This window comes from Etheostoma cragini, chromosome 2, assembly GCF_013103735.1.
Source record: "Etheostoma cragini isolate CJK2018 chromosome 2, CSU_Ecrag_1.0, whole genome shotgun sequence".
Classification (NCBI taxonomy): domain Eukaryota; kingdom Metazoa; phylum Chordata; class Actinopteri; order Perciformes; family Percidae; genus Etheostoma; species Etheostoma cragini.
This window is the reverse complement of record NC_048408.1, coordinates 970,508-993,189: the sequence shown is the minus strand read 5'-3', so window position 1 is coordinate 993,189 and position 22,682 is coordinate 970,508. Positions and strand designations below refer to the sequence as shown.

At 40.1% G+C, this 22,682-nt stretch overlaps 2 protein-coding genes and 1 long non-coding RNA gene across 3 annotated transcripts in view; 2 read left to right on the top strand and 1 right to left on the bottom strand.

Annotated features, from left to right (window-relative positions):
• The window catches only part of LOC117957776 (glycine receptor subunit beta-like), a 49,325-nt gene extending 39,663 nt beyond the window's left edge, over window positions 1–9,662 (top strand). The window contains exons 6-13 of the mRNA XM_034893799.1: window positions 1,741–1,808; window positions 1,906–2,132; window positions 2,512–2,594; window positions 3,137–3,274; window positions 3,550–3,702; window positions 6,572–6,720; window positions 7,306–7,467; window positions 8,705–9,662. Coding sequence (XP_034749690.1) covers window positions 1,741–1,808; window positions 1,906–2,132; window positions 2,512–2,594; window positions 3,137–3,274; window positions 3,550–3,702; window positions 6,572–6,720; window positions 7,306–7,467; window positions 8,705–8,998 — 1,274 coding nt within the window. The 3' untranslated portion in view covers window positions 8,999–9,662. The remainder of the gene's footprint in view (window positions 1–1,740; window positions 1,809–1,905; window positions 2,133–2,511; window positions 2,595–3,136; window positions 3,275–3,549; window positions 3,703–6,571; window positions 6,721–7,305; window positions 7,468–8,704) is intronic.
• A 3,910-nt stretch (window positions 9,663–13,572) lies between these two features.
• The window catches only part of LOC117957810 (glutamate receptor 2-like), a 49,674-nt gene continuing 40,564 nt past the window's right edge, over window positions 13,573–22,682 (top strand). The window contains exon 1 of the mRNA XM_034893857.1: window positions 13,573–13,914. Within this exon, the coding sequence (XP_034749748.1) occupies window positions 13,812–13,914 (103 nt within the window). The 5' untranslated portion in view covers window positions 13,573–13,811. The remainder of the gene's footprint in view (window positions 13,915–22,682) is intronic.
• Window positions 22,402–22,682, bottom strand: part of LOC117957847 — a 1,918-nt gene continuing 1,637 nt past the window's right edge. The window contains exon 3 of the long non-coding RNA XR_004659615.1: window positions 22,402–22,519. This is a non-coding gene — a long non-coding RNA (uncharacterized LOC117957847). The remainder of the gene's footprint in view (window positions 22,520–22,682) is intronic.

Below are 22,682 nucleotides of genomic sequence, written 5' to 3'. Positions count from 1 at the left end.
GCAAGGTAGGGAGAACTGAAACAACCTGGCTTGAGTTGAGAAATGTGGAAGGTAGGATGAAGCTTCATGAGTTCGACAGCAGTGGTGTTAATTACTTTTTCAACAGGAAAGGGCTAATATGTTGGGTTCCTGTGCCACTAGCCAGTCGGTAAGAGGTCTCCTGGTGCATTCAAGGGCTGTGGGCCCTTGCCTACCTGACGGCTGCTTCAGGTAACCTAAAGAACATCACAATACCAGAGCTGAGTCTGGTGAGTGGAAAGAAAGCCTTACTATAGTCCTGGATAAGACGCTTATAGAGAGCTCAGGAAGGCACCAGCCATTCTTCCACTGCCACTCTTCCACAGCCTACTTCTTTTCAGGATCCACAATGATCCTCCCACACTAAAAGAGGCTTTTACAAATAGTTTGTTTTCCAGCGTGCACCTCGGCTGACTGGAAAAAATAAACTGGTTGAAAAGGTCCCGGAGAAAATTATCAATGAAAGCCTAGAAGAACGTGTGAGTATTAGTAAGACCTGAAGGCATTACCAGGTACTCAAAGTGTCCAAGCGGGGAGTGGAACGCTGTCTTCCTCTTGTCTCCCTCCTTAATTTGCACTGAATTTTAGGCATTGCGTAGGTCCAGTATAGTAAAACTTTGCTCTCCTTATTGAAGATAAAAAAGAAACCTGCCCCTAGTTGTAAGGAGGACTGCCGAATGATCCCTGAATTTCTCCATTTCCTGTGGATCCCCCTGAGTAATCGCAGTCATTGGGGTGGTTTGGGGGGACAAGGACAGGGCAAAAGACTTTATGTGAAAAAAGAGGGTTTATTGGTGATTACCAGAAAAGAACAGGTTATAGGGGAGGTTTTGTGGGTTACATTAGCAAAAACCTCCCCATATAAAGCTGCTGATGGGATAGGTTTTTTCAAGAGGCTGCAGATTTCAAGCCAACTCCTCATCCAGGAGATTCTCCTCCACACTTGATTTCACAAGCATCTATACTGCCTTCAGACTTCTCTCGCCGTACAGATAGTGATGTAGTGGCGAGAAAGTGCCTTTAACCCTTGTGTTGTCTTCCCATAAACCATGACCTTGTCCCTCCAGGTCAAAATTAAAAATGAACATTTTTTGTGCTTTTCCAATGTCTTTGTCGCTTTTTCTGATTTGTCACTTTTTCCATGCTTTTGGTGCTTTTTTAAAACCTCATCTGGTTCAATAACAGGTTTTATACTTATTCTTGGAATTCATGGTCAAAAAACCTCATTTGTATCAAATTATACATACGTTAATTTGGCAGACAATATGAATTATTTTGACTAACAGTTGAGATTAGAGGATGTTCAATTCAATTCAATTCAATTTTGTTGTTAAGTTGATCACAGGTGGTTAGATGTCAAACTTTAGTTCGGATACTGTTTTGAAACCATAAAAAAAAAAAAATTAAAATGCTATTAGATTAAATAAAACACCCAAAAAATCCAATGAAAGTAATCATTAATTTTAATGAAGAATGTGGAATCATCTATGTTATTTTTGGCCAATTTGGTTGAAAGAAATCCAAACTTTTGACCCAAGGCCAACCTAGTTACCTTTAAGTACTACCACTGAATGTACATTGTTAGGTGTAAGGTGTTTTTCCCCAAATACAGTAACTCCTCAGCATCTGTTACTGTTCAAAATGATTTGTTACTGTTAAAGAATTGAACAGTCTGGGGTCGTGTCGCTTTAAGTTTGTCTTATGTGTGTATGTGTGTTTCAGGCATCCCAGTGGAGTCCAGGGTGAACATTTTCATTAACAGCTTTGGGTCCATCCAGGAAACGACTATGGTGACACATAACACACACATATTTGAATATATACGTACAAGTTGTGCAACTGCTTAAATAGTATGACATGTGTGGATAAATGTGTCTCTGTCTACAGGACTACAGAGTGAACATATTTCTTCGTCAGAGATGGAATGACCCTCGCCTGAGACTTCCTACAGACTTTAAGAATGACGCGCTGACCATTGACCCCAACATGTTCCAGTGTTTGTGGAAACCAGACCTTTTCTTTGCCAATGAGAAAAACGCAAACTTCCACGATGTCACCCAGGACAACATTCTCCTCTTTATCTTTAGGAATGGAGATGTGTTAATCAGTATGAGGTACACACTCACACTTTTTTAAATCTTTTTGATCAATCTCCCTCTTTGTATTATATGTCTCTGCATTTCCAGCTACAGCCTGGCTTAGTGTGGCTGTAGATCTGGGCCCATACAAGAAACATTTAGAGTTACACTTAAAAACAGTAAATTATTGCAAGAACATAAATACATATGAAATAACAACCAACACTTTTCTCAAAATTGTTATATTAGTTATTTTGATTTATCTTTTAGACGTGGATTGCCGTGGAAGACGGCATAGAGAGAAGACTTGAATTAGAGTAAACAGGTGATACATGTAAAATGCAATAAGTAGTAAGTTTGTGTGTGTGTGTTTGTGTGTGTGTGTGTGTGTGTGTGTGTGTGTGTGTGTGTGTAGGCTGTCCGTGACGCTGTCCTGTCCCTTGGATCTTAAACTCTTCCCGATGGACACACAGCTGTGTAAGATGCAGATGGAGAGCTGTAAGTACACACACACACACACACACACACACACACACACACACACACACACACACATACACACACACAGATGTTGGATATTACAGTCAGTAACCGCTTTTGACAAGTAGTACAGTCAACTGTTACCATTCTGAAAGCCAGGACACACACAAACTTATTGTTTTTCATTTTTCTGATGCACAATCGCTATTTTAAGGGGGTTTGGATGGTCAAAAACTCACAAAATTTAAAAAAAACTGAACAAACCAAAAAAAGAAATTGAGGCTTGGACGTTGTTAACAGCTCTCTATCACCCCCAAATGCAGCACAGGGTTGGGAGAAAGTTCCCATGGTGTTAATCACATTTTGCTGAGCATTGCTATTATCTTGAGCAAGTGTAAAAAATACAGTCCATTTAATACAGCCTATTTAAAAAGAAAATCAGAAGAACATGAAAATCTTAGGACATAATGTACAAATATTGTGTTTGAACCCAATGCCTGATGTGGTCAAACTGGAGATGCTGATCATATAGATTGTTCATTTTCATTTTTATGTTTTAGTTGGCTATACCACCAGTGATCTTGTGTTCATGTGGCAGTCTGACCCAGTTCAGATGGATGAGATTGCTCTCCCTCAGTTCGACATCAAACAAGAGGACATCAGATATGGGAACTGCACAAAGTACTACAAAGGAACAGGTCAGTATTTATGTATATCCGCCCTTTAATGGACAGGACAGCAAGGTGAGAAAGGTTAGAGGGAAGCATAAGCCTCGAAATACAGTATATCGCCATATGTTGACTAGTCCCATTTCTTTACAATGATGATTGGAAGCTCCGCGCATTCTGACGCATGGCTTAGATCTTGTTTTTGTCTGCGTCTTTACAGTATGTGCCCCTTGAGGCTTAACCCTCATGTTGTCCTTGGGTCAAATTGACCCATTTTCCTATATCAATGCTCTCTCTGTTTCCAGGATACTACACCTGCATCGAGGTCATTTTCAAATTGCGTCGGCAGGTTGGTTTCTACTTGATGGGAGTTTATGCTCCAACTCTGCTGATTGTTGTTTTGTCCTGGTTATCATTCTGGATCAACCCTGACGCCTCAGCTGCACGGGTGCCACTGGGTGAGTACTACACATGTATACCCATTTTTCATGCTGTATTTGCAATTAACATTCCCGTATGCACTACGCGTCTCACAGTTACCTGCACCACGCAATGGATTTTGCTAAGTTTGTAAGCTACAAGGGTCACCATGTCACCATGACGTTTGCTGTAAGTGATGTAACCTTGATGTGTTTTACGTAGAGTGACTGCATTGGACTCCGTTGGGCCAGGTTCCCTAATCTTGAGGATTCATTGTGCTAGTGGGATCAAGCGGGACCGTTTTACAGTAGATCCTGCAGCAGTGTATTTCAGGTTGAGGGGGCTGAACAAGAAAAAGCCTTTTTGCCAAGCTCAGTACAAACTGATGGGAAGGTAATGAAGGCCTTGGGGAGTACGCTGTGACTGCAGTGCTTGTGTGACATGTAACTGGATAAATATGTTGGCAGCAATCCAAGGATGGTTTTGTTGATGAAGTTATACTGGTGCAAAAGTGTAGGCATGAATAATAATGGCCAATTGAGCAGAGAGTACAGAGTGAAATGAAGGGTGAGGGTTTTAGAACCAGTAATGAATGTTAGTGCTCTATGATAGACAGCATCTGCAGAGAGCTGGCAGACACAATCACTTAAACAATGTCAACATAATCCAGGAGAGGTGAGAATGTGGCAGCAACAAGCCGTTGCATGGCATTAAATGAAAAACACGATGTGTTACGAAAGAAAAACCTGATTTCACCTTAATAATACATAATATATCCAATATGTATCTTGACAGAAAGATTTTCATCAATGAAAATGCATAGGTATTTAAAAGAGGCTACAATTGGGGTGTTTTTGTAGATGTATTAGAAGGGAGAACTGCTAACACCTTGTTTTTGTCTACAGCATACCCTTTTGTTTTGTCAGCTTCTAACACCAGTTTGAGATGGAACAGGTGTGACTGTATAACGTCAAATGCAGCCTCTAGATGTTCAAAGACCAGGGCAGCAGTGTTTGCACAACAATAAACAATTGTGTCATCAGCATACAAGTGTTAAGATGCATTATCAACATTCTGACCCACATTTTTGTGAAGAGAGCGGGTCCTAAAACTGACCCTTGCGGCACACCTTTGGTGACTTCTAAGTAACTGGATGAGAGACCATTAAGCTGCAGACACTGTTTACGACCAAAGGTAGTTTACAAACCAGCAAACAGCCTGGTCTGAGAAGCCTATAACTGCTATCCAAGAGAAAAAAATAGTTTTTAGAGACTTTTTATATAACTTAAATCTGACTCTTTCACAGTGAATCCTCAATTATTAAGCTGATTTCATTTCCTTTTTGCATACGTTTTGAAGATGTAGACATTAAATTCATTAAAGAAATGTTGAAATGAATCAGAATCAAACCCTAACCCCCCCCTGCAAAGGGAACTCCTTGTGTACATTAAAGCCATGGCCCCACCCTGACCTTCAGAGTCACTGACCATCGGAGTCACTAACCATCAGAGTCACTGACCATCAGAGTCCCTTACCATCAGAGTCCCTGATCATCACAGTCCCTGACCATCGGAGTCCCTGATCATCAGAGTCCCTGTTCATCAGAGTCCCTGACCAGCTTCAAAAGCAGATTAAAAGCACCTTACTCCGACTGCAGCTTGGCACCTTGTGTCGATGTCAGCACTTGCTGTAATGATGTGTCATTACTCATAAACACAGAGAACCCTCTAAGAACATGTACTGGAACGCTGAGTGTGCACATTCTGTGTGTTTGTGGAAAATTAGCACTTCAGGTTTTTCTGCCATTTAGCTCTTGTTTTTATGGAGGTTTTAAGCAGAAACAGCAAGATGTTTTCTAAATGAATGTAATAGTATGTACTGAGTATATACCGTACATACTGTACATGGATACTGGTCTTCACAACATATTTTGATGTTTAATTTACGAGACTCTACAGTACAATTGATTTTCTTAATTCTGCCTTCATCAGATATTCCATTGTGCTTTTAGTCCATTAATCCATCCACTGATCAAACCAGCTTCGTTTTATCATGCCCTCTCATAATCTAGTTGATTGTACTTTACATGTTGACATCATCACACACCTCAGAAAGTCCCTGAGGGGCAATAAGGACCCAACACACAACCACACAACTGCCTAGTGTTCCTGCTGCCTTTAGGTAGGAGGAACCCCAAAACATGCACCAGCAGACTGAGGAACAGCTTTTTTCCCCAGGCTATAGGATTGATGAATAAATCACTAACACACACACACACACACACACACACACACACACATATTTCATTCAATCCCCTGTGTGCAATAGTCACTTGCTGTGTTCCAAATAGGTTTTCTTTCTACATTTAGTTTGTACTGCAGCTGACCTGATAATAAGAAGTACTGTTGTGTGCAGTATGTGTACAATTAGGACACACAATGTGTCTTATAACTTTGACCCTCTTATTCATATATGCTGTACAGAGGAATGTGGCTCAGAATAGCCAGAAAATCACGCTGGCTCGCATACAGCAATGTAAGCGGATGCAGTCAGACATCCTAATTTTGGCAAAACTACTACGTATTGGGACCTTCTCTGGCATACTAAATAGTATGGTAGTATGGGTATTTGAACAGACCCCCGCTGTTTTGTGAATAGGCCTTGGGTGTACAGTATATTTTTTATCATTGCTTCTTATATTTTTTAGTATATTGCATCCTTTTTATCCGTACATTTTCTACTTATTGTTTTTCTTTACTGGAGCCTATCAGCGTAAGAATTTCACACATTACACCACTTTTTGTCTCCCCTTTTCTTCCCTCTCTAAGTGGTTTTAATTTGTCACTTATCTGAACATAATCATTCACACGTGGTAACATTAATGTGTTAACATCTGTGTGTTTCCAGGTATTTTATCAGTCCTGTCTTTGTCCAGTGAGAGTATGCTCCTGGCGACAGAGCTACCCAAGGTTTCCTACGTAAAAGCCATCGATATCTGGCTCATTACCTGCCTCCTTTATGGGTTCTCCTCACTGGTGGAATACGCTGTGGTGCAGGTCAGCTAACACACACACACACACACACACACACACACACAAACACACGTAAAACTTCACATATGCATCTCCATACTCATGAGGTTATACCTCCGTGGCCAGAGAGTCTGGGATTATGACAGAAGGAGAAACAACACATATATATATATATATATATATATATATATATATATATATATATACACTGTAGGGCAAAATATTCTTTAAATAGGAATAACAAAGTGTACAAAATATTAGCACAGATACGTAGTCACTCACTTTGTAGACAAATGGGTTTACATTTGAGATGTTTTCTTGTTCATCCTGATGGTGTCAGTTGACAGACAGTTTTTTCAGTTGTACAGCGAGTATTTTCTTGTTTTCCTTTGTAGTTTTTTCCTCCTCCTTAAGTGTTTCTTTTTCTTCCTCAAGGTTAAGTTTTCAGTGCAGATATTTGGGAGTTTGTGTAATTTTCAAAAACAAAAAAGGACCAAATCAGGAGCATTTGGATGCAGCTGCTTCTCATGGAACTCTCTTTCTGACCTTCGCGCCCATGTTTCTATCTCTCTCTCGTTCTCCCTTGTTTCCCTCAATCTTTCTCTGTAGGTGATGCTGAACAGTCCCAGACTGATTGAGGAGGAGAAAGCTAAAATGGCCACAAAGGAGAAAGCTTTGCAAGAGAAAGAAGGAAAGAATAAAGCTACAAATAAAATTAACAACACAGTGAATGGGACTGGTGGAACACCCATACATGTCAACACTCTGCAGGTAAAGGACCAGCAGTGTGCATGAATATATTTCTGTTGCTTACTTATTTATAGTAATTATCACATGCATCCTTTGGAGAAAATCACATGTATTGTAAAATGTTTCAAGCCTCCAACTGAGCTTGAAGACGTAGATGTGACGTGAGCAACCTGTCTGAAAGTTGTAAGTCTTCTGGTAGCTGTGCAAGAGAAATCTCAATCATTCCCAAACAGCAGAGACGGAGAGGTAGGTATATGTTAGGAGATAACATAGACACATGCTAATTACTGCTAACTAACATGCTAGTTAACATTAACATAGGCACAGGCTAATTACTGCTAACGAACATGCTAGTTAACATTAACATAGACACAGGCTAATTACTGCTAACAAACATGCTAGTTAACATTAACATAGGCACAGGCTAATTACTGCTAACTAACATGCTAGTTAACCTTAACATAGGCACAGGCTAACTACTGCTAACTAACATGCTAGTTAACATTAACATAGACACAGGCTAATTACTGCTAATTAACATGCTAGTTAACATTAACATAGACACAGGGTAATTACTGCTAACTAACATGCTAGTTAACATTAACATAGGCACAGGCTAATTACTGCTAACGAACATGCTAGTTAACCTTAACATAGGCACAGGCTAATTATTGCTAACTAACATGCTAGTTAACATTAACATGGGCACAGGCTAATAACTGCTAACTAACATGCTAGTTAACATAGGCACAGGCTAACTACTGCTAACTAACATGTTAGTCAACATTAACATAAACACAGGCTAATTACGGCTAACTAACATGCTAGTTAACATTAATATAGACACAGGCTAATTGCGGCTAACTAACAAGCTAGTGTGCTTCTCCAGACCTTCAAGCATCTGACAATAAAATGATTGTTAGCCTGCTTTTATAAAAACATCTCCTACAGAGCCATAATGTGAGATACAAGGTAATGGAGCCTTTTATACATTGTGTGTGAACAATGGACAACTTAAGATTTTAGACCCTTCAGATGTAAAGTTATTCACTGTCAAAGTGGCACCAAAATGAATGGCAGTAAATGAAATGCTAAGGGCGGGTGAGTGCTTTGTAGTATTAAAATGGCGCCATGGGAGCTACGCTTCGTGGACGCCCGCTTACCCCTTGGCAAGAACTAGAAAGCTGTAAGACAAGACCTGACCTCATGACAACTCTCAGTCCCTGACAATACTCAGTCCCTCTCTGTCTTTTACCAGGTGGTAGAAACTCGCTGTAAGAAAGTTTGCACCTCCAAGTCGGACCTTCGCTCCCATGACTTCAGCATCGTGGGATCTTTACCTCGAGACTTTGAACTTTCCAACTTTGACTGTTACGGTAAACCAGTTGAAGTGTCAGGGGCCCTCAAGTCCCAGACCAAAGCCAAAAAGAAACCAGCGCCACCCAAACCCGTCATACCTGCCGCTGCCAAACGCATCGACCTCTATGCAAGAGCCCTGTTCCCCTTCACCTTCCTCTTCTTCAATGTGGTCTACTGGTCTGTCTATCTGTGAGATGTGGAAGACGAGAGCAAGTTGAAATAAAGTGGTTTGCATCCTGTAGTTTGTTACCATACCACTATTGAAACTACATTGAACTTACAAACGACATAGCAAATTCATATACCTAACTATATACTGTTAAAATCCAGATTTGCAACATTTCTGAGCCATGTTTACAGAGCTGCAGAGACCGCTTTGGTCCCTGGGAGTAACTGTAGGCTGTTGGCTTGAGCCCCCTTTAAACCCAGGCATTAAGAAGATACTGCATGTGTGTCTCTGTCAGAAACAGGACATTGTGCTTGATGTGAACTAAACCCTGCTGTGGTGATTCGTGTGCATTAGAAATATATGCTTTTTTATAAAAAAGTAAAAGTACTGGGGGTAGAAGTACTGGTCACACTGAGTATGTTAAAGGGTAACTTTGTTTTGTTTTTCAACCTGGACCCTATATTTTTGTGTTTAAGTGACTGATGTTCTTTAAAATTGGTCCAGAATTAAACAAGACCGCTGCAGTAGGCAGTCAGCGAAACCAGTTACAAGGTATGTTACTGGGCTATTGTGCTATTGTTCAGTTAGCGTCCACTAAAGTTCCTGTTGTTGCCGTTGACAGACTCAGATTATTATTCTGTCAGAGTTTCTGACAACATCATATAAAGAATCCCTATTAAGATAGAGCTTTTAGAGTTTAACATGAAACAGACCCAAAATCACCATCACCAAACCCACCAGACTCCATGTAAATAATCACTACTTTTCTCATCGTAAAATACACTTTTATTTAAACTCGACAGAAACAAAACAAAAGCCGTCTTTGTTTTTCTTTCCACTGTTCCAACAATCACCACTCTGTTAGAATAAACCCTTAAATCACCCATTTACATGTGGATATATGCTGGCTCTATACATGCTAAAAGTAGTGATTATTTACATGGAGTCTGGTGGAGATATGTGGCTCTATACATGCTAAAAGTAGTGATTATTTACATGGAGTCTAGTGGAGATATGCAGCTCTATGCATGCTAAAAGTAATGATTATTTACATGGAGTCTGGTGGAGATATGCGGCTCTATACATGCTAAAAGTAGTGATTATTTACATGGAGTCCGGTGGAGATACGCGGCTCTATACATGCTAAAAGTAGTGATTATTTACATGGAGTCTAGTGGAGATATGCAGCTCTATGCATGCTAAAAGTAGTGATTATTTACATGGAGCCTGGTGGAGATATGATGCTCTATACATGCTAAAAGGAGTGATTATTTACATGGAGTCTGGTGGGTTTGGTGATGGTGATTTTGGGGCTGTTGTTAAACTAAAAAGGATCTTACTCTTTAACTAAAATCTCTATCTCTGTAGGGATCCTTTCCATAATGTTGTCAGACTGTTAGAATAATAATCTGAGTCAGTCTACGGCAAAAACAGAACTTTTAGTAGACGCTAACTCTGAACATCTGTCCTGTAAGGTTACATTGCATCCCGGTTTACAACTGTTCTCACTCAAAACTGGACCAATTTCAAAGATTGTTGTTCACATTAGTCCCTTATACACCTATTCATAGTAAAATAGAGACCAGGTTAAAAAAATTTACCCTTTGAAAGGTATAGAACTCCAAAACGGCCAATAAGACATAACGAGGGATTAAAATGTATGAGCATACAAAGAATAAACATATTATTAAATAATTGAATAAATCATTACAAAAATAAAATGTCTTTTATTTAATCATCACAATTTCAACTGCTTGTATTTTTAAAGATGTATGTGTCGTGGTTATAATGTAGAAATAATCTTGTATAAAGGAAATAAATGTCCCATTTTTTGTGTGTGTGGGGGGGGGGGGTGAGTAAATCCACACATATATATATAAGTATCAAAAGTAATTACTTACATTAGTTGTTATATTGCTATAATACGTTTGCGTTCCCACCCGAAAAAACTAAAAAATCCCACAACCTGCCAGCTCCTTTATAACTAATTCTACTTCATTGGAACTATAATTAAAGGTGCTGTAGGCAGGATTGTGAAGAACCAGGACTTAGGCTGAATCTCATTTCTCTATCTCACCCCTACCCCTTAACCCTTTCCCTAGGTTTTGCGCGTTCATGTGAGACCTAGTGCTGTCCCAATACTCTTTTTATTAGGGCTAGGGCTAAGACGAAGGGGTGTGTACCCCTTCAAACCTAGGGAGGACGCAAGCTTACTTTTAAACGAGGGCTATTGTAGAACAAGCAACAATGGCTGCCGCATCGACCTGAGAGACCCAGAAATGTAAGTATTTTTTGGCTTAAATAATTGGTTAAAAAAACATTCTTGTTTTTTGGGTCTATACAGTCCTGTGGATATAAACAGTACTTGCAACCATGTTCTTAACCCTTGTGTTGTTGTCAAATTTGACCCGTTTTTAAAGTTTTTTACATCCGAAATATGTTTTTTTTAACCAAAATGCCCAAATATAAGATGGATACATTCTACATTCTTTACATTCATTGAACTTTGGGTGTTTTGTTAAATTTTTTTCATTTGAAAAACCTGTTGAAATGGTTTTGAAACAGTATCCGGACTGGACTTTGACATAAACCAGTCTGGGATCCACTCAACATCCTTTGAGCTTGACTTTTATTTGTCAAAATAATTCATAATTTCTGCCTTTTGAAACCAAAAAGTTAGGTAAAATGCCATATCAATTAGGTTTACTGACCATGGCTTTAAAACAGAACTTTGAAAAAAGTGACAAAAACGTTTTAAAAAGTGTCAAAAGCATAAAAACTAGAAAACATTCACTTTTGACCTGGATGAACAACAAGTTCAGAGTCGAAGAGAAGACAACACAAGGTTTGATTGAAACTTTTTAAAAATCACTAGCTTGCTATGCTACTGCTAATTGCTAATTGCTAACTGCTAATTGCTAACCGCTAACGTTAACGGTCCGCATTTCTCTGTCTTGAATGGACATAATGCATGTCTACAGTTTGAACCATTAGCAGAGAATTTCGTTTTATATCAGTGCACCACATTACTTGCTTTGGAGGCCAATAAAGACAGATTTTTGTTGACAAAATGTTTTTGTGAACATCAGTGACATTCAAAACGGTGATAACTGAAACAGATACACAACACACCATGTGTTTATACACATCTGTATTGCAAACAGACCTACGTACTACACCGATAATCTCTGCCTCTGCACCACCAAAGTAAACATAAAATAACTATAAAATATATATCTATATAAATGCATATGACACCGTTGTCAAAAACCCACGCAATCGACATAGACACACTTGCAGACGCCATCTTGGAAGTTTGTGATCAATACTGTATGGTGATGTAACCAAGTGGTGTCCAAGTTCATAGGCCCTTACCGCTTGGTTTCAAGGGCCAAGGGCTAGGGGTAAGGGGTAGGGGTAACATAAAGAAATGGGATTCACCCTTAAACTCGACATACAAGGAATTTGACTCTGGTGTCTCTCAGTGAACTTAAACGAAATATACAGCTAAGAACGAGAACGTCTACAAAACTACTTTTGAACGTGCACGTTCCACCAAAACAAGTTGCTTCCCGGGGATATTTAGCAGCGGCACCGTGGCTCCGTCTGACGCTTAGCGCCGCCCAAGATGATTGTGATTGGTTGAAAGAAATGCCAATAAACCAGAGCACGTTTTTCTCCCATCCCAGAATGCTGTGCGGACTAGCCAGACCCTCCTCTGCCGATTTGAAGCCAATTGGAACGACCGCAGTTTGCCAGCAGCAGCAGCCATCTTCTTTGTTTGCAAGTAGCAGGGAATTCACGCGGAACCATCGCATCCGCCATCCTTATGTTAAGCCCGCCCACCGACTCTAAACACGATGTGATTGGCTTGACAAGAATTGGGTTTTTCTAGCTCCATGGTTTTTCCAGCTCCTTTTCTAGCTCCATGGTTGAATTGCTGCGCAAAGAATAATATCTGTGCATGTTATATATATTATATATATATAGGTTTGTATATACTGTATATGATTCATGGAATTTTTTTTGTTTATGAGTATTTTCTAAATGTTTGGAGTTATATCCAATCACGGAGATATCCCAAATCCCCACTGAAAGATCTTTTGACTCCAATATGTCATCAATATCACATATTTAACAAGATGATGCCTAATTTGCATATGTAGACCTCAAATTTCAGTAAACTTGTAATGCAACAAATATTTGTCATAATGTCGTTAATCAACTGGGCGGTTAGTTTATCCCCCCCCACCCAACATTCACCGGCAGCTAGCTCCCTTGATCCATTCAGCTTTACATTATAAGCAAAACAATATTTTAATATTATAGATAGTTTAAAAGATTGTTGTCACCTCTCTAGTGGACTATGTTTGTATGTGTTAATCCTATTTAATAGGCCCATTTGTGTATTTGCTATTGGACAGATATGAATTATGTCACTGTGTGTCACCTTAGGGACAAACTGAGAGCTGGCAGTCTTCAGACAGGCCTGTTATTGTGTGATATCAGTTATAAAATATATGATATTATCATGATAACATATACAGCTTCCTCTAGCCTCATTTGGCTATTATAAACGCTGTTTTGTGTTTGGCTGTCGGCAGCTCTCGGTTCTTCCTCGTGCCTCATCGGTATTCCTGGGCAATCCTCAGCGCGCGCCCCCAGTCCAGCAGCAGCAGCAGCAGCAGCGGCGGCGGCGGCACGCGCATCTCCGGTGAGAGGAAAGGGCATCTGCAGAGCTCGAGACGCTTCCGAGGAAGAGCGGGAATGACGCCATGAGCTCGCGCCGTGTGTGATGGAGGAAACGTTTTGGTAGTTTTTGGCGCTGCCGTGGCTGATGTGGAGTCGCGTGAGGAGCCTCAACACCACCATGAAGCTGCTGTTTGTGCTCGCGCTCTTGTGGCGCGAGGCGCTGTGCGGATCTCCGAGCGTCCAGATCGGTAGGGTTGTCTTTTCTGTCGTCACCCCTCCGTTGTCATCTTCACCTCTCCCGTTCAAGCTAACAGCGACGGTTTGTCTAAACCATTCTCACTGTTAGCTCGTCTCCATCCGACGTTCATCGCTCCCTGTCTTCCTCCCACTAAAGCGGGCCTGTTCCACTCCGTCCTTCTGTCCGCTCTCAGTAACATGAGGCCTCTTGACGGCACGGCACGGCACGGCACTGCCGCTGCAGTGTTCCAATTATGTCAACATTTTCATCTTTTATATTATGTAGGCCTATGTGCTTATTTGCGCGTGCATCTAACCACCAGTGCAGCATGTGGTGCATATGCGCGTGCACGCATTTGTGCACGCCTCCATGTCTTTAAGGTGTTACCTGGCACATAATACATCCAAAAGAAATCGACTATTGAGACGATTCAGCCATATGCTAATACATTAGAATATTAATAGTTAACCTACTTAAAGGAGCAATGTGTATGATTTCAGCAGAAATTGAATTTATATGAAATAAAAAGGGGGGGGGGGGGTGATCATGCACAACAAAACAAAACATGCACTGAATAAACCCCCCTTCCAATTCCAAACCCATACCATGGATATAGTCCCACTCAACCAGCCATGCCAAAACACAGTGAGTTATTAATGGAAAATAATCTCAAAATGAAATCACTGTATATTTTCACTTCCCGGTGAAAAAAGCAGAGGCACGTAGACCAGAAACGGGGAAATCCCCCAGAAAATCACACCCTAAATATAATATTCATAATTAAGTACAGTGTTTCCGCTAGGATGGGGGGGAAGGGTTAATGTTAGGGTTGAAAATGTGTGGGGGTGCACTTGTGGCGTCACTGCCAGCTAGAAGCAGCACTATAAAATAGTGTAGGTGTTATGGGTCCTGATCGGGGTCCTACTGGTTTTATTCCTTTTCAGAAACAGTTTGCTTTATTTGCAATGGTTTTTCAATAGCATCATATATCTTATCAATACAAAATACCAGAAGGTCTGTGTTTTTGATGATATGTTTTATAAAACTCAACCAAACACATGTTGCAATGCTTTCTCACATCAAGCTAGCATTAGTTGGTGTGGTTGGTGTGGCATTGCAAGGTAATGTAAGTCAATGGAGGCCAAATGGCAATGATAAACACGCTAATTCATGTGTAATTATTGTATGATACAGTCTTGTACACTTATCTATCGCTGTACACTTATCTATGTATCTCTGCTCTTATCTTTGCTGTTGCAAACCGCAATTTCCCCACTGTGCGACAAATAAAGGTTTTCTTATCTTTATGCTTTAGAGAGCTTTTGTACCTCTTCAAAGAATAAGATGAAATTAAAATGTCTGTGCAACATGAAAAGGGCCCTTATGTGACAAGATGCGTTTTAATTCACCTATTCACTGTCTCAATCCTGTTGGTAGCTGGTAGCTTGTAGCTGCTAGCTCCTAGCTGCTAGCTCCTAGCTGCTAGCTTCCGCCCGGTTAGTGTGTTCAGCAAGGCTTCCGTGATAATCATCCCGACAACAAGTTCCTTTGTAGCTGGGAAAGGAAAAACAAACCCTAGAAGCTAGCAGCTAGCCCTAGCTGGCCCTGTTCATGTTGCGCAGAAATTTTAATTGCAATTTATGTCTGTTAAAAGGCACAAAGGCTCTCTAAAGGCTCTTGTGTGCTTACTTGTTTTTGTGTTGTTGTTTTTTTGCTGTTATTGAAGAAAATGCTGCTGCTGTGATAACAAAATGTCCCCGTTGTGGGATGAATAAAGTATAATCTAATCTAATCTAAAGATGCCGTTTTAGCTCAGTTGAAGCTCATACACGCTGCAGCTACTCTGTATTGCCTGCATATGTATGTTGTTGCATATTTATGCCGATCGAGATTAATGTAAAAAATGGCTTGAATTCTCCTTAATGACGGTGTTGACACTTATACCGTTGCTATTTATTACCGTATTACCCGTTAACCCTACTGTAGATAGATTACTTTATTAATCCCCGCGAGGAAATTGAGGTGTCTTCGCAGCAGGTACTTAAATACAGTTACAACATAAAACACTCTGATAAAACAGTAGAATGAACCCAATAAAATACAATACGGTCACAATACATTAGAATTAATCCAATAAAATACAATACAGTCACAATACAAATGCACTTAAAAAGGAGGGATTTCATTGGGAATGCATAGAGGACATAAGGCAAGTTTATCGACGTTTGTAAATAAATATTATTAATAGTATATATATATATAAATGAGTGAAGTTATAATAATTGTTCTGGAGTGTTGACTAGATAGAGAAAAATAGTGGTCAGATGATTTACAAAGTTGAATGGCAGCAGGCAGGAGTGATTTCCTCTCAGTGACGGCTGTACTGCTGTCTGATGTAGAGGCATATTAAAATCAAGTATTAAATCAAGACAGTTTCATAACTGGTTAAAAACTCCTCGTAGTCCCGTTAAATAGCATTCATCTTAAGGCTGGACGATATGAAGAAATCAGATATTGCGATATTCTTGTCCTAGTACCTCTATGCGGATGTTGTGGCGATATTGAAGGGTTGAAAATTTGTGCTTTAACAAAATGTCTTCACAATGAGATTTTATACAAATATTCATTAGTAATGTAGATTAAATGACAAAGTGGGTAAAGGTAAAAATAACAGGAGAGCTAGAACAGCCTGGAAAGTTCAGAAAATGACATCACTTTACTGCAAGACAACACTTAAGCCATATATTTTGATATCTAAAATCTAAGACGATATCTAGTCTCAAGTCACGATATCAATATAATATCGATATATTGCCCAGCCCTAATTCAACTTCCATGTTTTGGAACAGTTGGTTTCTACACCTGATGCAAACCTGTACTGGGAACCCTTTCTTAAGTAGACTAAGGCTCGGATTAGGTCCCCAATGTTACAGCCCCCAGCATTATATTCCATTATATTTTTATATTTTGAAATGCCACCTGTGTGTTCTCCTTCACAAAGGCTAAAAATATATGTTTCCAACATATATTTGTGCAAAAAGATGTTACAGAATGCAGAAAATAAAGTGTTTGATGCTCAAAATGTTCTAGGGGAGGCAATCAGTAAAGCTACGTCATTGTGATGAAACAGTATATGAAAGGTTGTGCTTGACCAGTTGGGTGATTTTATATGTCCGGGTGAAGGGATCACAGATGTGGACGCCCAGGAATTTAATGCTGCTGACCCTATCCACCTCACATTCCCATATATGTGTGTATAGTGTGTTGAGCATGGGGCCAAGGACACATCCTTGTGGGATGCCAGTGTTCATCGAGATTGTAGGTGTTACCTAAGTGAAACAGCGTGTACAGTAGTTCCTTTTCAGCAACAGTTTGTTCTATTTGCAATCGTTTCTGAAAAGCATCATATTTCTTAGAATTACAACCCAGTCTCAAGGCAGGTCGTGAAATGTCCACAAAATTTAATCTATTGATTTGTTTACACAGACAAGTTTATCTCGGTTGTTTTCGTGATGGTCAGCACGTTTTTTTAAACTAATGTATTTCAATGGGAAGCATCTACATTTACACTATGATCACTAAAACTGTAATTACTTAACATAGTGCCGAAATATGAACAATATTGTTGCCGTCATGAGGCTTATTTGCTAACTTTAGCTACCGTTGCCTCCGAAAAATCCAGCAAATAGACCGCACCCTAGGATACTGTTAGCTGAAATAGGTGATTTAACGTCACTGCTCATTTTACACAGTTTAGTAACAAAACAAAATGCTGAGGGAACATTACTATGTTTTATCATGTTGGTTTTAAGTTGTATGTACAACCACTAACCTAAAGGTGCATCAGTTCCATAAGCATTGCATCCCCAGGTACCTGCACTACCTGCAGTACTGAAGTATTGGTTCTCTTTCGGACCAAGGTCTGTAAATCTACCTACGCGTACTGTAGGAGGTTGGGATAGGAAAGACAATCGAAAATTGTATACATCATGATTTTTAAAATGGATTATTTTCTTCAGAATTGATAGTTATTCATAATTTCTTAAATTTATTTATTTAATGATGAATATTTTCAGTTTATATGGTAGCGCCGATGGCGACTACACGGCATATCGGTTTCCAGCAAAAGGAGAAAATGCAGAACATTCATGTTATGTTCTTCTTTACAATGAAATCAGTTTTAGACTGACTGACTTGTAATGTTCATACTTCTTAAAAAACTGTTTTTGTAGAATAATACACTTAAAAAAGTGTATTATTCTACAGAAGCCAAAAACAGCCATGGATTTTGTTATCTCGTTGTAACAACTTATTCATTTGTTATCTCAATATACCAAAGTTTGTTTTCTCGAGATAATAAATTCATTATTTCAATATCTCGACATAAAGATCATTTTATTGAGATAACAAATTAATTAATAATGTGTTTGTCTTGAATTCAAACAAATGCGCTGCCATTAACGGCTCCCGTAGATGTAGCCTACCTTCTTGTATTTGGTCCGAAAGTCCAAACTATCCAAAAAATGCTTTCACACTATAAACAAACCGGACCATGGTTCAGACCGAGACCACCTCTTTTTATTGTCCCAAAACTTGGTCCGGGGGAGGTTTCACACCTATAATTTTGGTTTGGACCAAATGACGTATGCGTGAAAACGCCCTTAGAGCATTGTGGCATGTAAACTGCACTTAATAAAGTAGATGAAAGGGTCAGTTCAACAGTAGCAGTTCCACATCTGCCAATTGGTGTTTGTGTACATCTCCCCACCATGCAGTGTTTACAAAAAGGCACTTACCTCCCCCTGTAGCCTCATGGGAATCATTGTGATCCCCTCAGTGGACGAGTGAGTTTGTTGCTGAAACACTGAGTCCGGCCCCTGGATGACAGCCAATGCTTTGTGAATATTAGCAGTTGTGTTGTTACCCTGACTCTCTGCTCAGCAAGCTTATTTTGCAGTGGCTACGTTAGCTTGCAGGAGGCTCGGTAGCAGTGTTCCATTAGCACAAGCTTTAGGCCAAGCATGAAGGCCTCCCCTCTTCCCTTGCTTGTGGCTCAGGAGGGGTTTCCCCTGGTTGCATTTTTACTCGTTATGGAGGGCCTCCTCGGAGGGGGGGGTGGCTTGGTGTGGAGTAAACAATGTAGTCCAGGTCTGGATATATAATACCAGTGAATACTATGTTGTGTTGCAGCCTAGTGATGTCAATGCCAGCTTGTCAAAAGTCAGTAGTGCATGTTATTTATTTAAGGTAGTGCAAGAATAAGCGCTGCATTCAGGGGCACGCTAAGACTTCTGCCACGGAGAGCACCATCTCAGGAGTAGTTATATGTGCAACAAGAGACCATCACTAGCCAAAATGCCACATTGGGCCAAACTGGGGTGACAAAATATGTCCACAGACATATAAACACCTGGCAAAGTATTCAAAACCATCTCTGTGGTATTTTATGGCTACAGAAGGTGTCTCCAGGACCAGAAAGGCAGACAATAAAGCTGCGATGTATAATGTAAAATATCAGATGAAGAGCGCCCACCCCCCCTTCATGCCTGGAGCTCTGCCAGAAAGACGTCCGCTGATGTACTGCATGGACTGCATGTACTGAGTTGCACTAACACAGAGACGGGCAAGGGCACGCTTTGAACGCATGATGTGAGTGGTACCGAAGAGAAATTGGAGCCAACATTTTAAAGGTCTGCTCTACGCTCCATCAACATCGTCCCATCCCACTCATGCTCCCTACTCCGCTCACATGCTCTAGTGTAAACAGCGGAGCTACTGCTTGTCCATCTCAGCCCAAAACGTGGAAATATCTGGAGTCGAGTTATAACCTGGCAGTCTTACAGTGTTTCCTTTATAATAGTACAAGCCTGTCAGGTCCTGTAAAGTCAGAAACATCCGTTTTATTTAACGCCAACAACAACGACAAATATCTATTGGGGTTTCTCTATATCATGTGCAGCATCGCTTCAAAATATATGCAAATTAGCACATATTTAATTTGATATAGCCTAATTAGCATATTTTAACATAGAATTACAGAAAACTTGCGTTCGATGTGGCGTCTACTCTTTATATGTCTATGCCCTTTAACACCAGCACGCCAAGAATGCACCTGAACACACCGCTCTGTACCAAATTGTACCCAACTGAACTGGAAACCATGATGAGAACCAAACACTGGAGTCACTTGGCAACCGCCAAAATCCTGTGATGTTCCTGTACCGAAATGGGTCATCAATATTTTATACTGCACCCTGCGTGGGAGAGGAAAAAACATAACACACACGTTTGGATAAGCTGGTGGATGGAGATTGGGAGCCATGCAGAGAGAGCTGTGGCTGGGCACTGTAACCTGAAGTGGATTATAAAATCAGTCAGAGGTGTGGACTGTGTAGGTGCTCCATGGGTGGTTGCATTGCTTTGTCACTTTCAAAATAGCTTCAAATGTACTGCGCTGAGCATGAATGTGTGTGTGTGTGTGTGTGTGTTATTATGTGCCTGGTCGTATGCCTGTTTGTCATGTCAGTCCTTTTAGTAGATTTGGTTATGATTTTACTGGGGGTCTTCAATGTTTTTTAAGCCAAGGACCCCTTAACTGAAAGAGAGATGGAGCAGAGACCCCCTACTACATATACATGTATATTAATTTACAATGAAGTTGCATATTAAACTGGTCCTACAATAACTTGTGGAGAGCCTAAAGCCTTTATACCCATCACCAGACCAAGCTCAATCTTTTGAGATTGAAAAGTATTCGGGGGAGTCAGCTCTTTATTCTCTCTGCACATGAGGCGGGACCAACGGGCAAAGTTCAAATGACTGTACGCAATTGGATAGTCCTCCATCCAATCAGAGCAACAATCTGGCTGACGACAGCGGCATCAACTGGTTGCTGCGTTTTGGTTTTACCCAGTCTACTTTTTACTTTTTCAGTGCAAAAAATTCTAAGCTATTAAAACAATAGTTGTTGGTATGATTTTATAAGTCATGCTATAATGTTAAACATACATGTGGCACAGTGAATCCTTAGGATGAACTGTATCCCACGGAGATTACCTTAGTGACCAGCTTACCTATAGGCCAGTTAGCCTTTAGCACTCATGTCTTTTTAACAAATAGGCTGATTTCTTGGAATCAAAAAACATTACTATAATTTGGTGGCCCCACTGCAGTAACTCGGATGACCCCCTAGGGGTCCCGGAAACCACTATTTTAGATGTCTGGTTTTGTATGTGGTAATCATTTAAATCATCATATTCCTAAAGTCACCACATGACCTTAGGAATAAACAAGCATTCTTTAATCTATCATTTTTTATTTATGTTTGTTTTTTAAGATAAATACTATTTGAGTTGCCCTTTTGGTAAGAGTCAGTTGTTTTGCACAGTGGATAGAAATAAAGGACTATTTTTACTCAGTTGATTCTGAACGTCGAATGGAATCATGGGTTGAGTGTATGGTTACGTCCCTAGTCAACACTAACGGAGCCACGCTGGAATGTGATCTGATCATTACTGGTTAAATCCACCTTTTTTTTGGACCAAATAAATTTTTTTACCCACTTTTGGCTTGGTGAACATTATTCTACCATTACCATATAATGGTTGAAATGCAGAGTTATTCACTATCAGTGAACTAAAACACCCTGACCCTAGTAATGTTTCTACTGTCCCCGACTCTATAAAAAGATCAACAGCAGGCCAAGAAAGACTTAGGAGCCCATGGGACGTCCTAATGGTCGATTATTAATAGTGGCCTTGTTTCTGGTGACAGAAGCTCAGCAAGCATGTTAAGACTTGTCAGTCACAGAAGCTAATAATTGGGCATCAGTGCAAGTGGCCATACTCGCCCTACTCGGGGCCAAAGATCCTGTGTGTGTGTGTGTGTGGGGAAATATGACCTCATTCTGCCAGCTCCACCACAAGGGTTTTAGCTGAGCTGAGGTACAATTCTTTTAATTGATATTGATTTTTTGTCTTCCTCTGCAATGTAAGGAAGTCTCCGTGTTACCACATGCCGGTACGCTCTCACTGATAGTATTCACTATGCATGTCTCAGTTAGGGGGCTCAAAACTAAATAATCTGAAATAATTGTCATGAAAAAAGGTTAGAGAACTAAACCTTTTTTTGTTGAAATAGGACCAACGCCTATTTTTCAAGTGACACACGAGCGTGTTGGAAGCGTTTCCCGGCCAAATAGAATACAAAACAATGTTTCTATGTCATTTTCACACAATTTAGTTTAATTAATGACATTTTGATGTTTGAAAGTCACTAGGTTTTGACCTATATGCACATATAAATGTAGTTTAAAAAATAAAAATAAATATCGATTCTCAAATATTGCACCTGTCAATACACAACAAATGATTCTGTAGCATATATTCCATCAATACTGCCGACGTTGGTATTGCTGTTATCAGTATATATTTATGTTTAACATCAAGTGTACTACTTCTTAAGTGAGGTACATTTTCACAACTCTCTCCTTATATGTCATTTTATCAATGGGAAACATACATGTGTACATACAAGGCTAGCAGCAGCGCACTGCGTCAGACACGTTTCTGGTGTGCAAAGACATAGAAAACGCCACGCAGGCAGCTTTAAAGAGTCTCCCCCTGCTGGAGATCAGATATAATGCAGCTTTAAGGAGTTTCCCCCTGCAGGACATCAGATATAATGCAGCTTTAAGGAGTTTCCCCCTGCTGGAGATCAGATATAATGCAGCTTTAAGGAGTCTCCCCCTGCTGGAGATCAGATATAATGCAGCTTTAA